At 49.2% G+C, this 15,102-nt stretch overlaps 1 protein-coding gene across 1 annotated transcript in view; it reads right to left on the bottom strand.

Moving 5' to 3' along the window:
* Positions 1 to 15,102, bottom strand: part of LOC140407866 (uncharacterized) — a 53,002-nt gene that overhangs the window by 12,964 nt on the left and 24,936 nt on the right. The window contains exons 4-5 of the mRNA XM_072495087.1: positions 5,871 to 5,925; positions 3,037 to 3,145 (exon numbers count right to left, since the gene is read on the bottom strand). Coding sequence (XP_072351188.1) covers positions 3,037 to 3,145; positions 5,871 to 5,925 — 164 coding nt within the window. The remainder of the gene's footprint in view (positions 1 to 3,036; positions 3,146 to 5,870; positions 5,926 to 15,102) is intronic.

Genomic DNA, 15,102 nt, shown 5'->3' with positions numbered 1-15,102 from the left:
CCGTACAGCGTTTTGTCTTATTGTCGTAACTATTTACAATTTCACAATTAACTATATACACTTTAAAATGAAACAATTAGTCGATCGGGGGCCCTGGTCGTCCTCTGTGATCGTCGAAGCTTTGGTGGTGACGCCGGTGGAGGCTCGGGCATCTGTGACTCCGGGAGCGTGGCCTCGATCTCTGTGGCAGCTTCAACACCCCTAGACGGCGCTGGTGGGGAAGCCGATTGACCTGGGAAGGGAACGTCTGTGGGGTGCGTCGGTGGGTGGGGGGGGGGCCTAGACGGGGCTGGCGGAAGAACCGATCCTCCTGGGAAGCGGGCGGCTGTAAGGTGCACCGGTGGGAGGGAGGGTGGGACTGGTGGCATGGGCTATTATTCCCAGCCTTTCAGGGCGGAGCTACCATACAGCTTGACCAATGGGAAACATACAATATCTACCAATGGTGTTCCAGCATCACTATGTACCGTAATACCTCTACACAGACTACCACAGTTATTAAATGTCATCATGACGCTGGCTGAGAGAAAGGAGAAGGAGGTGGTGGTTGCACTATTAGCGGAAAAGGCATTTGATCAAATAGAATGGGGATATTTGATGGCGGTTCTTGAGAGATTCGGGATTGGGCTGAGATTTATGGAATGGGTGCGGCTATTATACAAGGAACCGATGGCAAGTGTCCGCACAAACAATATGAGTTCAGGGTACTTTGCTCTGCATCGGGGGACTAGACAGGGGTGTCCTATGTTCCGCTGCTATTTGCATTAGCGATAGAGCCTTTGGCCATCGCTTTAAGGAGCTCAGGACTATGAAAGGGAATAGTACGGGGGGTGGAACACAGGGTATCTCTCAGACGATTTACTGTTTTATATATATGTGTATATATATATATCAGAGCTGAGTATGAGTATGGGGAACATAATGGAACTTCTCCGAAGATTTGGGTCTGCTTCAGGATATAAATTGAACCTGGAAAAGAGTGAATATTTGACATGTCGGGGGCGGGAGTGGGAGGTCTACCATTTCAGAGGGCAGTAACCCACTTCACGTATTTGGGGGTGCAGGTGGCACGGGACCGGGGGGTGGGAGGGGGGGTGGGGTAGCTCCACAAGTACAATTTTACTAACTTGGTGGGGAGGGTGGAAGTGGACTTGGAAAGGTGGGACAACCTCCCTCTGTCACTGGCAGGCTACATTAAAATGAATGTGTTGCTGCGATTTCTGTTTCTATTTTAGTGCCTGCTGAAGGCATTCTTTAAGGAAGTGGACAAGTTGGTCACTTTGCTCATCTGGGATTGGGGGGCGGGGGGGGGGGGGGGGGGGGGGTAGTCCCGGTGGGTTAGAATGGAGGAAGGTCTGTGTAGGGGGCCGGGTTTGAGGGCACTGGCAATGGTGCCGCTCCCGATAGCTCCGAGCAAGTAGTCTGGGAGTCCGGTGGTGATGGCGACACTGAAGATTTGGAGGCAGTTGAGGCAACACTTTAAGCTGGGGGCAGGGTCAGGGGAGATGCCGATCAGGGGGAATCACAGGTTTGATCCAAGGAGGCTGGATGAGAGGTATCGGAGATGGGAGGAGAGGGGGATCCGGGTATTAAAAGACCTGTTCCTGGGGAGACGTTTTGCGAGGTTGGAAGAGTTGGGGGAGAAATATGGCCTGGAGCGAGGGAAGGGTTTAGGTACATGCAGCTCCGAGACTTAGCTAGGAAGGAGGTTCAGAGCTTCCTGATATCGCCGACCCACTCGCTGTTGAAAGAGGTATTGATGGCAGGGGGAATGGAGAAGGGCACAGCATCGGTGATTTACAGGAGGATTTTGGGATGGATAGGATGTCTTTGGAGGGGATTAAAGGCAAGTGGGAAAAAGAGTTGGGGGAGTTATGGAAGAAGGTCTGTGGTGTGAGGTGCTCTGGAGGGTGAACGCTTCAAGCTCATGCTTGAGATTGGGGCTGATACAGCTGAAGGCCATGTATAGGGCGCACCTCATGAGGGAGAGGATGAGTCGGCTCTTTGAGCAAGTGGAGGACGTATGTGAGCGGTGTGGGAGGAACCGCCATCAAATATCCCCATTCTATTCGATCAAATGCCTTTTCCGCATCTAGTGCAACCACCACCTCCGTCTCCTTTCTCTCAGCCAGTGTCATGATTACATTTAATAACCTCATAATATTTGAAAGTAGCTGCCTTCGTTTCACAAACCCTGTCTGGTCCTCCCCTATCATCTTTTAGTTTTAGTCCTGACCGAAGCTGGAGAGGTATTGGGGGGAGGTTTTCAGTATCATCTCGGGGGTATACATGTGAACTTGGAACCCGGGCCCCGAGAAGCCATTTTCGGGGTGTCGGACCGGCCCAAGCTGCAGGCAGGTGCAGGGACAGATGTTTTAGCCTTCGCCTCACTGATTGCCTGGAGACAGGTCCTGTTGGGGTGGAGGTCAGCTTCTCCACCCTGTGCCACGACATGGCGGGGGGACCTACTTGAATTTCTGACTCTCGAGAAGATGAAATTTGAGCTGAGGGGGATGAAGGAAGGGTTCTACAATTAATGGGGACTGTTTATCATGCACTTTCGAAAATTGGTTGCCATTGAACATAGGGGGGAAGGGGGGTTGGAGTTATTATTTTTTGTTATTTTCGGTTACACTGTTTACTGATAGACTTGATTTTTTTATCTGGAACGCTCGGCTGAATGTTTTGGCCTGTATATTGAGGAGGGAGATGTTTTTGTTTGGGGGATTGTTATGGTATTTTTTTTTAGTTTGTTTTTTCTTTTGTTGTTTATTTGATGAAAATGTTGAAAATGAGAATAAAAAGATTTCTTTTTTAACTTAGCAGTTTCAATCAAATTACCTTTCACATTCTAAATTCCAGGGATTATAATGCTAGCTTCTGGAACATCTCCTCGCAATGTAACCCTTGGAGTCTAGGTCTCTGCCTCGCTCTCTCCAAAGTATATCCTTCCTAAGGTGTGGCACCCATAACTTACCAAAGCATTCCAGATGTGGTCTAACCAGATTTGTGTGAATGTCGGGTTAATAATCTTACCAGATTGTGCCTCTTGATGTTTTGTTTTGGAGCAATGTTTTCCAGATACACTTCTTCACTTTCTTGTTCACCAAAATCTTCCAGGCCCAACTGCTTGTTTGCGTTACAGCTGAAACAATATAGATTAAAAATAACAATGAATGATTTGATTCTCACAAAACTGTAATACTTGCTAGTATAATTCAAATGTCACAGAATCATAAAGTTGTGAGACGATACACCACAAGAAGGAGGCTAAGAAGCCCATTGCACCTCTGTCGGTTCCTGGAAAGAGTTATTCAGTTGATCCCATCCCAGTGCTCCTTCCCAGAGTCCTGCAAGTTTCTCCTTTGCTTTTATAAAAAAATGTTTTTATTGGTTTTTACACATGATATACTTACAAATGTACACACAGAAAAACAAATAAACAGAGGAAATTAAAAAAAATATATATAACAAAAATGTTCATGACACATAGCAGAAAAGGGGGGCTTTTCTCCCCCCACCCCCCTTCTTTTTTTATACAAAACAAGCAAAACAAAACCGGATGTCACTTGCATCTCTTGGTTGTTGTTTTTTTTTTGTCCATTTGCCTTAGGTTCGGCCTGTGGTGATATGCATCACTGTAAATACACAAGGGGTTAATGTAAATACACTAAGACTAAGTAAACACTAGAGGGAGCACCAGAGACATCATGACATGCAGACATACAGCTAATGAACACATAGAATAGGACACGACCAATGGGCAGTCAAGACACCCAGAGGTGACACTACCACAAGGGGGCAACCCATATAAAAGGACAGGGCACACATGCTCTGTCTCTTTCCACAGGTGACACTTAGAGAGAAGCACAGGGGCAGATCAGAAGCATCACACCCACTGCATGGCTTAGAGCAGACTGGTTAGTTAGACTGAGTTACTATAGCAAGATTAGCAGGAGAGTCGAACTCAAGTAGGAGAATTGTTAACTGTTCAATAAATGTGTTAAACCTATCTCCAAGTCTGAACCTTCCTTTGTCAGAGCATACATCAAGGAAGCAGCTTATGCTACATGAAGAAGCATAACACAACATGGCCACCTGTCGTTCCTTCTTCCTGCTCCTTCTTTCTCTCTTTCGCCTTGCTGTGCTAGTTGTGGTCGTTGTTGTTTCCTGCACTCTCCCCCCCAGTTTGTGCTCCCTCCTCTTTCCTCCCTTCTGGCTCCCCTCTATTGCTCTCCCTCCCTACTCCCTTTCTCCCCCCCTCCCCTCCCACCCCCTCCTTCTCTGCTACTCCCCTTTCTTTCCTGCTGGGTTTGGCTACTCCCTCTTGCTCCATACGCCCCACCTGGTCCTCCCTCTCTTCCCTCTCTTCTATTGTGTCCTGGCTAGTTTCCTCCCTGGTTCTTCGCTACTTATTTATTTGTTTGTTGGTCCTGAACAGGTCCTGGAACAGTCGGATGAATGGCTCCCATGTTTTGAGGAAGCCATCTTCCGACCCTTGGATGGCGAATTTGATCTTCCCCATTTGGAGAAATTCCGATAGGTCGGACAGCCAGTCTTCAGCTTTAGGTGGTGCTGCTGATTGCCAGCCGAGCAGGATTCTACAGCGGGCGATCAGGGAGGCAAAGGCAAGGCTGTCCGCCCTCCTCCCCTTGACGAGATCTGGCTGATATGATACCACAAAGAACTTTCTCCTTTCCAACAAGATGTTGAATTCCCTTTTAAAAGTTACGACTGAATATGCATATCCCCCTGCATAACAACTTGCAACGTTAAAAAAAATCTGGTTCTATTGGCAATTTTCATAAACGTGTCCTCTGGTTACCACCCTGTCTGCCGTTGGGAACAATTTCCCCGTACTTACTCGATCGAAACCCTCCAGGAATTTGAACATCCCCATTAATTCTCCCCTTAACATTCTCTGGTCTGAGTAGAACAGGCTACCTTGCTTGTCTCTTCACATAACTGAGGTCACATATAGGTCATACCATTCTAGGAAATCTCTTCTCTAAGGCTTTGACATTCTTCCTGAAGGGTATTGACCAGAACTGGACATAATACTCCAGCTGATTTATAAAGGTTTTGCATAATTTCCTTGCTTTAGTACACAATGCGTATGTTTATAAAGGAACCCACATACTTTTATAACAACGGTCTCAACTTGTTCTTCCACCTACAAAGATATGTACATTTATTTCTTGAAAATGTAAGGCTACATTACCATCTTCACTTGCTTTAGTTTTTCAGATTGATGTTTGTCAACCTGACCCGGAAAATGATAGAAACCTTTTCAAATGCACTAAATAAATGGGTTGAACTTGACGTTCACTCTGAAGTAAAGCCCGTGATTTTCATGGCCAGACAACACACATGTCTCGCTGCACTCTCACCCCCTGAAAGGGCATTAAATTGAGAAAACTGCAGTTCCATTCCTGGCTATCAGCCTCTGGAACTACGGCTGCTGTTCTTAACACTTGAAGGTTGCCCTGGTGGAAAGAAGTACACTTTCAACTGAAAATACTTTTCTACACTGTAACCTTCTTCAGCGCCCGCAGAGGGTACCTGCGAGGTTTCTTGGCGAGCCCCCCGACTTGGGGTGTAACATGAATTAACAGAAAGGAACTGAAAGCAGGAATCTGGAAGAGCCCTTTTTGCCCCATTCTTTGACTGCAAGCACAGGTCCAGTTAAGTCATCCTGAGGCAGACTTGACACAACTAGTCCCTATTTCTATTTCCATTTTCTGTGCTAGAAGAACTGAGCATTCCTCAAATGCACCACACTAATTTCCTCTCACATCTTCAGGATGTTATGAGTGGGAAAGTGTTTAATGTTCTTTCAAAGATATATAGATTTTTGTATGACTACTCACGGGGTAATTTCACTCCTGGATATATGTCCCGATTTACTCCTGCTCCTCCTACTTCCTAGCAGATAAACGGAGAAATAAATAAAAGAAATATTGATCACTGTTGTTGAAGAACTCAGCCTCACTCTCACCACTCTTACCAAGCTAAAGCATTAACCCTTGATTATATAATTCACCGTTTTGGCAAGATCAAATTTGTGGGAAAGAGAAAGGAGAAAGGATTCTATTTCTGAAGAAAGAAAAACTTGGAGAACCTAGTGAGAAATCGAGAGCTCAATCAAGAAAATGACAAGGGAATTGGGACACTAGGAAACTCAGGGAAAACAATCTGGGATAAGGTCTCAGGTGTGCCAAAATTGATTAAGAAATGGATTAAAATTGGAAGAAATTGTTTGCACTGATGGGAGTGGTGTAACCAAAGGATACAGATTTAAAATAGCTGGCAAAAGAGCGAAGAGAAACATGAGAAGACTTTTTATTTGCACAGCAAATTGTTGTGATCAGGAGAGCACTACCTGAAAGGATAGTGAAAGCAAATTCAATCAGAACTTTTGAAAGGAGATTGGATATATAATTGAAAGAAACATTTGCAGGGCTGTGGGGAAAGAACAAGCAATGGGATGAATTTGATAACTCTGTCAAAAGTCTGGCAAAGTCCTGATGGGCCAAGTGGCCTTTTCTGTGCTATACAATTCTATAACTGATGATAAGGGGCTCATGGTCATGGATACCCTCAAAAAGAAATAATGAGGGACTTTCGGTGACAGCCATGGTGTGAGTGGTCGCACATTTGGCAGCTCCCGCTCAAGGCTGATTTTGCGGACCTTTCCCCCATTTGTAGGGCGGATGTTTTGTGGAACAAAAGTGCAGGGGTGACTGGAGAAATGTTTAAATCCACTGGTGGGGCTGGTGGGTGGCTCCACGGACCAGAAGTGGGTCGATAAGAAGGGAGCAGTTGGAGCAAGAAAATCTTTGTGCGCCACAGGTCAATATGGTGGAGGGTAATGGGTCTGCCTTGCCTGTCCAATGGTCGGCGGAGCAACTGGTGGACTTCGTAAATGAGAAGTTTAGCCGGCAGAGGAGGGAGACCCAGGAGGACCTGGTCAAGGCGGTGGAACTATTAAAAGCGGGAATTGACTGCGTGGAGCAGAGGCTGGAGTCCCCGGGTCAGGCTATTCGGAAAGTGGAGGAGGCGGTGGAGGAGCACAAAGAGCAGCTTGCCTTGTTGGTGGCTGAAGTGGGTCTGATGCAAGAGACCCAGAAGCTGTTGAAGGTGGAAGACCTGGGGAATCGCTCCCGGAGACAGAATTTAAGAATCATGGGGATGCCCGAATGCATAGAGGGAGAGGAAGCTGGCACGTATGTAGCCAAGATGCTGGAGAGGTTGATGGGGGAGGGGTCCTTTGACCGGCCCCTGGAGGTCGACCGAGCGCACAGGAAGCTGATGAGGATGCCACAGGCGAATGAGTCACTGAGGGTGATGGTGGTGCATCTCCACCGATTCCTCGACAAGGAGAAGATGTTGAGATGGGCGAGGCAGACGAGGAAGGAAATGAGCTTTGGGTGTACCAGGACCTTGGCGCGGACCTGGCGAAGAGAAGAGCCAGGTTTAATCAAGTGAAGGCTGCCCTATTTAAAAAGGTGAAGTTTAGGATGTTGTACCCGGCCCGCCTCTGGGTGACTTTAATAGCCGAAAACATTATTTTGGAGCACAAGAGGAGGCGATGGAGTTTTTAAGAGACAATGGATTGGCAGGAGAAGGAGGACATTGAACTGTGGAGGAGGTGTGAGGAGATGGGTGCTTTTTCTGTCCATTTTAATTGTATCTTTTTTCGCGTTTGTTGGTTGTTGGAGAACTTTTCTCCTTCGAGATGTTTTGTTGCTTTGAGGGTGAGTGCATATTTTTTTTCTTGTTTCATTGTTGTTTGTGAGGTGTGCGAGCAGGGTGGAGGGGAATCAGCAGGAGGCTAGGAGGCTCAGGCACCTTGGATGGGGGCTGCCAGACTAGCTGGGCAGGCTAGTTTACAGGAGCGCAATGGGGGGGTGGGGGGGGGCTGATCAGGTGGTTAGTGAAGTAGAGGGGGATGGGGTTGTTGTTTTGTTCAAGGGAAGGGGCTGGGGCAGGTGGGGGCTGCTGACAAAGGTGTTGTTGCTGTGGCATAGTATGGGAGTGAGTGGTGACGTCGACATCCGAGGGTGGGCCTGGAGGATCACGTGGCATGGGCAGGGGGCTGGCCTAAGAAGCAGTATGGTTGATCGGCAGCAGAAGGGGGCGGGTGTCCTCTGAACAGGCTGGTCACATGGAATGTGAGGGGAGTGAATGGGAAAGTTAAACGGTCACGTGTCTTCACGCACCTGAGGAGCTTGAAGGCAGATGTGGGCTTTTTACAAGAAACACACTTCAAGATCGGGGATCAGACAAGGCTGAGGAAAGGGTGGGTATGGCAAGTCTTCCATTCGGATTAGGCATGGAGATGCAGGGGGTGGCGGTGCTGGTAAATAAATGGGTGGCATTTGAGGTGGGGAATGTTGTGTTATGTACTCTGGGATGACTCTCCTGCTAATCTTGCTACAGTAACTCAGTCTAACTAACCAGTCTGCTCTAAGCCGTGCGGTGGGTGCGATGCTTCTGATCTGCCCCTGTCCTACTCTCTAAGTGTCGCCTGTGGAAAGAGAAAGAGCATGTGTGCCCTGTCCTTATATATGGGTTGTGTAATGCCCCCCTTGTGGTAGTGTCACCTCTGGGTGTCTTGACTGCTCATTGGTTGTGTCCTATTCTATGGGTTCATTAGCTGTATGTCTGCATGTCATGATGTCTCTGGTGTGCCCTCTAGTGTTTACTTAGTCTTAGTGTATTTACATTAACCCCTTGTGTATTTACAGCGATGCATACCACCACATCCACCCTTTTTTCGTGTTACATATTTTCTGTACAGTGTTAATGAAAAATTGAACAAAAACAGGTAGATAAGTGATGACATGTACAAGTTATGATGGCTGTGATGATGATACAATACCAAATAATATTTATGAGTCCAACGTTCATGAATTTATACAGTCGAGTGGCTTTCTTATTTTGTTATGGAAGTGTCGATGTTGTCATTTCCTTGTGAACGCCCTCAATGTCCCTGTGCTTAAGGAACCAAGAAGTCACCAGCAGGTGTTCAAATGGTCAAATCACTTCATTGTCTGAGGTGGACTCTTTTTTTTTCGATGCTTGTGGTAGCAATTCTTGATGTCATCTTTCCTGTCTGACCCGGACTGGTGTCTGTGTTTGCGGCATTGATGCCGTATGTCAGCTGCCTTGAAAGCTGGTCTGCTTGTTTGTAGTGTAGCAAACGTGAATTTGTAAAATGTGTTATCATGCCATGGTATGTCTGCACACTTGCCATTGTCTTGAGCTGTGCTGTCACAGTGTCCTGCATTGACAGAGTTGGACCATGTCGTACCAGTCGTTGTTCTATTGTTGTTGTCATTGTTGTTATTGGCATGCTTGTTGTTGTGTTTGTTGCCTCTGGTAGGCTTGTTGTTGTTGTCTTTGTAGGTTTTGTTGTTGTGTTTGTTGCGCTCAATGACCACACCGAGTAGAGAATTTGAGTCCTTCACAAAGTTACTTGTGCCAGTGTCCTTTGTGGCATCTGCTGTTGCATTGAGCGAGCCGTCTCTGATTCCTCGGCGCTCCCGTCTGGACTCATGTCCGGTTCACTTGAATCATCTTTGGCTTGTCGATGCTCCCTGTCTGGAGCCCTTTCTGGTTCACCTGAATCACCTTTGGTTTCTTGATGCTCCCCGTCTGGAGTCATTTCAGGTTCTTGGGGAGAGGCTCGAGAAGATGAGGTTTGAATTAACGTGGTGTCACTGGAGTCACTAGTAGTCTCACTTTGATTGTCGAGTGCCTCTGTACATACTAGCTGAGATCTGTCAGTCTCGCTGAGATGTCGCACATCTTGTATGGGAATTGTGAAGCCTTTGTCACTTGTTGCACATACAGTGTGTAGACCTTCAGTGTCTTCTTGTCGGTTAGATGAGCTGGGTAGACTGTCAGAGTCTTCTTCTGGTGGCTCAAATAATCTGGATAGACTGTCATAGTCTTTTTGTTGTTCACGTGAGCGTGGTAGACTGTCATAGTCGTCTTGCTGTGCACTTGAGCGTGGCAGACTTGCATCGTCTGCTGCTGGTTGCCCAGATAAGGTTGCTAGACCTTCATGGTCTTGTTCATGCAAGGACTGCGCTCTGGAGTCTTGCGTTGCTTCCATCATGGAGTCTGTCAACGAGCTCGCTGTGGGCCACTGAATCGCTGGGCCAAGAGGCCCGTTGACAAGAATGCTCTGGTGTTTCCGCCGGCGTCAACACTTCGCTGGGATTTTGGAGAATCCCGGCCGTGATGTCTTAAGTGCTGACGGAGACGGATTTTGTTGGAATGGAGGGACTTGGGGCCACCAAAACCGGGGGTGTGGGTTAGCGACCTCGCGGAATTCCTAAGGTTGGGACTGTGGAGGGGTTTGCCCGGAGCTGGAAACCGTTTATCGACTTCTTCAAGGATAGTTAAGAAGTCAGCAGGGGTATTGGGAGGTGGTGGGGGGGGGGGGGGGGGGGGGGCAGAGAGGGGGGCTACTTTGGCGTTAATAAAAAGGAGGCAGAGTAGGTGGAGAATAACGACAGGGAGATTGGGGTGTGGGGCTGTTGGTTATTTATTTGTTCTGTGATTTCCTGTTTGTTCTCTCTTTGGTTTTGGTTGTGTTTGATGTATTTTTTTTACCCATTGCTTTATCAGAGCCACAAAGCCAGAGCTCAGAGTGTGGACAGGCGCAAACACCCAATTCAGCTCCCCGCCCGCTCCAAAAACCAAATTGAATCCAATTCATGGTCTCCACAAGAGAGACATACCAAATCCAGGCATCACACCTGATCCCACTCTCATCTTAGCCAAAAGGCCAAGAAGCGATGGTTGTGTTTGATGTATGTATATAAATGCCTTAATAAAAATATTGGGAAAAAAAGAAATAATGGGAAGATATAGTAGTACTGAATGCAGAGTCACAGAAGCCAACAAGGAGGATTGTTAGGGAGCAATGGGACAGTCAGATAAATGTGGGGAGGCAGTGGTGTCGTGGTATTGTCACTGGGCTAGTAACCAGAGACCAGAGTAAATCTCTGGGGACCCAGGTTCACATCTCGTCACTGTAGATGGTAAAATTTGAATGCAATAAAATATGGAAATAAAAGTCTAATGATGAATTGATTGGCGTAAAAACCCATCTGGTGCACTAATGTCCTGTAGGGAAGGAAATCTGTTGTCCTTACCTGGTCTGGCCTACACGTGACTCCAGGCCCACAGCAATGTGGTTGACTCTTAACTGTCCCCTTAAGGGAAATTAGGGATGGGCAATAAATGCTGCCCCAGCCTGCGACGCCCAAGTCCCACAAACGGAAAAAAAAGTCTTACTGAAATTCTGTTGATAGATTATGAGGGCAGTTTTTCAACTATGTGTTTTGACAGAAAGCTTCAGCATATTTCACAAGTTCAGATGTACCCTCCAGACGATTACCCAACCATTTGTAGCCACCCATGTTTGGGACAAATGTTGATTTTGGGCAAGGAAGAGCACAAAGGTAGAAAGTTGAAAGATGATCCAAAGGAAAATACTGTGCCAGGATTTTTAGGATAGCGCTGTTTACCTTCCTGCCGTCTGAAGAGTTGGAGGGGAGCACATCCCTGCCCCGCAGCCATATCATGCTCCGATGAGCATTAATTGACTGGTGGTGGGACCTCTGCCCCTGACACGGGAGGGAGTCACGCCTCAGAGCGCTGCCGGCCAATCTAACTGTCCAGCAGCTCCCTAGTCCCTAAAGCACCAGAAATGATATTGTCCAGAGACACTCGGTGAGATTCTCCGTCCATTCACAGCTGTGGTAGTCACCAATGTTTGTATAATACGTGTATTAGAGGTAATACGGTAAGGCTCCTGTACTACAGGTAGGGGGTAGATTCCTGCCCGCTGGCTCCGCCCAGTAGGCAGAGTATAAATGTGTGTGCTCACTGAGCTGCTGCGATTTCGGTAGCAGCTGCAGAAGGCAACACATCTCTGCTTAATAAAGCCTCGATTGCTCTCTACTCTCGTTTTGTCGTAATTGATAGTGCATCAATTTATTAAGCAGAGATATTACAGCGATGGAACTACGCATCAAGCCAGATTGCCTGCAGCTGCACCCTCGAGCAGACAACGCCACATTGGCCTTCGACCATTGGCTAGCTTGCTTTGAAGCCTACATTGGATCAGCGACAGAACAACCCTCAGAAGCACAGAAACTCCAGATTCTGTACTCACGGGTGAGCTCCGATATTTTTCCCCTTATCCGGGATGCACCCAACTACACTGAGGCCATGGCGCTTCTGAAAGGGAACTACATCCGGCCGATCAACAAACTACGCTAGGTACCTCCTGTCCACGCGGCAATAACTCCGCGGTGAGTAATTGGACGATTTCTGGCGTGCCCTGCACATTCTGGCGAGGAACTGTGATTGCCAGGCAGTTTCGGCCATTGAACATACTGAACTCTTAATCAGGGATGCTTTCGTTACGGGCATGGGGTCGGCGTACATCCGCCATCACCTCTTAGAAGGGGGTACGTTCGACCTCGCGGCGACCAAGCAACTCGCGACCTCACTAACAGCAGCCTCCCGTAATGTACAATTGTACGCCCCCGACCGCACGGCACCCCCCTCATGGACATCGTGGGCCCCACCAGCGACCGCCCCCAGCCAACCCCAAGCCTGCACCGCGCGGCAGCCAGCCAAACCCGGGGGGGCCCAAGTGCTATTTCTGCAGGCAGACAAAGCACCCCGGCAGAGCTGCCCGGCGCGGAGTGCAATCTGCAAGACCTGTGGGAAGAAGGGACATTTCGCTGTGGTGTGCCAGGCCCGGTCGATCGCTGCTGTATCCAGGTCCATTGTTCCTGCACCCGCCACATGCGACCCGTGGGTGCCGCCATTTTTGTCCCCGCAGCCCATGTGCGGCCAGTTGGCGCCGCCATCTTTAACGCTGCCTGCCATGTGCACCCCATGGGCGCCGCCATCTTTGGTGCTATTTTCATAGAATTTACAGTGCAGAAGGAGGCCATTCGGCCCATCGAGTCTGCACCGGCTCTTGGAAAGAGCACCCTACCCAAGGTCAACACCACCACCCTATCCCCATAACCCAGTAACCCCACCCAACACTAAGGGCAATTTTGGACACTAAGGGCAATTTATCATGGCCAATCCACCTAACCTGCATATCTTTGGACTGTGGGAGGAAACCGGAGCACCCGGAGGAAACCCACGCACACACAGGGAGGATGTGCAGACTCCGTACAGACAGTGGCCCAAGCTGGAATCGAACCTGGGACCCTGGAGCTGTGAAGCAATTGTGCTATCCACAATGCTACCGTGCTGCCCACGCAAATTATTACCCTGGGTCTCTGGATTACCAGTCCAATGACAATACCACTATGCCACCACCTCCCCCTGGCGCCTCAGGACCCCTGCTCGTCGGGCACCTCATCTGGCCGCTCATTGCCCGCCACCGCCGCCGACCAGCCCGGGGCTCACCAACACCAGCCGCAGCTCGCCTCCATCACGCTCGACCAGTCCCGACCACACAACCTCGCAACCGCGACGACGACGGTGAAAGTCGATGGCCACAAGACACCTTGCCTTCTCGACTCCAGGAGCACGGAGAGCTTCATCCATCCCGAAATGGTAAGATGCTACATCCTCGCGGTACACCCCGTTACCCAGAGAATCTCCCTGGCCTCCGGATCCCAGTCTGTGGAAATCCGGGGGTACTGCATTGCCACCCTCACCGTCCAGGGCATAGAGTTCAGGAACTTCCGGCTCTACCTCCTCCCCAACCTCTGCGCCACCTTGCTACTCGGCCTGGACTTCCAGTGCAACCTCCAAAGTCTAACTCTAGAATTCGGCTGACCCCTACCACTCCTCAGCGTATGCGGCCTCACGACCCTTAAGGTCGACCTACCTTCCCTGTTTGCAAACCTCACCCTGGATTGCAAACCCGTCGCCACCAGGAGCAGACGGTACAGTGCCCAGGACAGGACCTTCATCAGGTCGGAGGTCCAGCGACTACTGCGGGAAGGCATCATTGAGGCCAGCAACAGCCCCTGGAGAGCCCAAGTGGTAGTTGTAAAGACTGGGGAGAAACACAGGATGGTTGTTGACTACAGTCAGACCATCAAGCGGTACACGCAGCTAGACGCGTACCCCCTCCCACGCATAACTGAAATGGTCAATCAGATTGCACAGTACCAGGTCATCTCTACAGTGGACCTGAAATCTGCCTACCACCAGCTCCCCATCCACAATGCGGACCGCCAATACACTGCGTTCGAAGCAGACGGCCGCCTTTACCACTTCCTTAGGGTTCTTTTCGGCGTCACTAATGGGGCCTCGGTCTTCCAACGGGAGATGGACCGAATGGTTGACCGGTACGGACTGCGGGCCACCTTCCCGTACCTAGATAACGTCACCATCTGCGGCCACGGCCAGCAGGACCATGACCAGCAGCACCACAACGCTAACCTTTTCAAATTTCTCCACACCGCCAAACTCTTGAACCTCGCGTATAACAAGGAGAAGTGCTTGTTTAGCACTAACCGGTTAGCCATCCTTGGCTGTGTTGTGTAAAATGGAGTTCTAGGACCTGACCCTGACCGCATGCGCCCCCTCATGGAACTCCCCCTCCCCCACTACCCCAAGGCCCTGAAACGATGCCTGGGGTTTTTCTCCTAATTTGCCCAGTGGATCCCTAACTATGCGGACAAGGCCCGCCCACTCATCCACTCCACAGTTTTCCCCCTGACGGCTGAGGCCCACCAGGCCTTCAACCGTATCAAGGCCGACATCGCCAAGGCCGCGATGCACGCAGTCGATGCGAGCTCCCCTTTCAGGTCGAGAGCGATGCATCAGACGTCGGTCTGGCCGCCACCCTCAACCAGGCAGGCAGACCCATGGCATTATTTTCCTGCACCCTCCATGCCTCCGAAATTTGGCAATCCTCTGTCGACAAGGAGGCCCAAGCCACCGTAGAAGCTGTGCGACATTGGAGGCATTATCTGGCCGGCAGGAGATTCATTCTCCTCACTGATCAACGGTCGGTTGCCTTCATGCTCAATAATACACAGCAGAGCAAGATCAAAAATCTTAAGGTGGAGGATCGAGCTCTCCACCTACAATTAC

This window comes from Scyliorhinus torazame, chromosome 2 (assembly GCF_047496885.1).
Source record: "Scyliorhinus torazame isolate Kashiwa2021f chromosome 2, sScyTor2.1, whole genome shotgun sequence".
NCBI classification, from domain to species: domain Eukaryota; kingdom Metazoa; phylum Chordata; class Chondrichthyes; order Carcharhiniformes; family Scyliorhinidae; genus Scyliorhinus; species Scyliorhinus torazame.
This window is presented reverse-complemented; position numbering and strand designations above follow the sequence as displayed.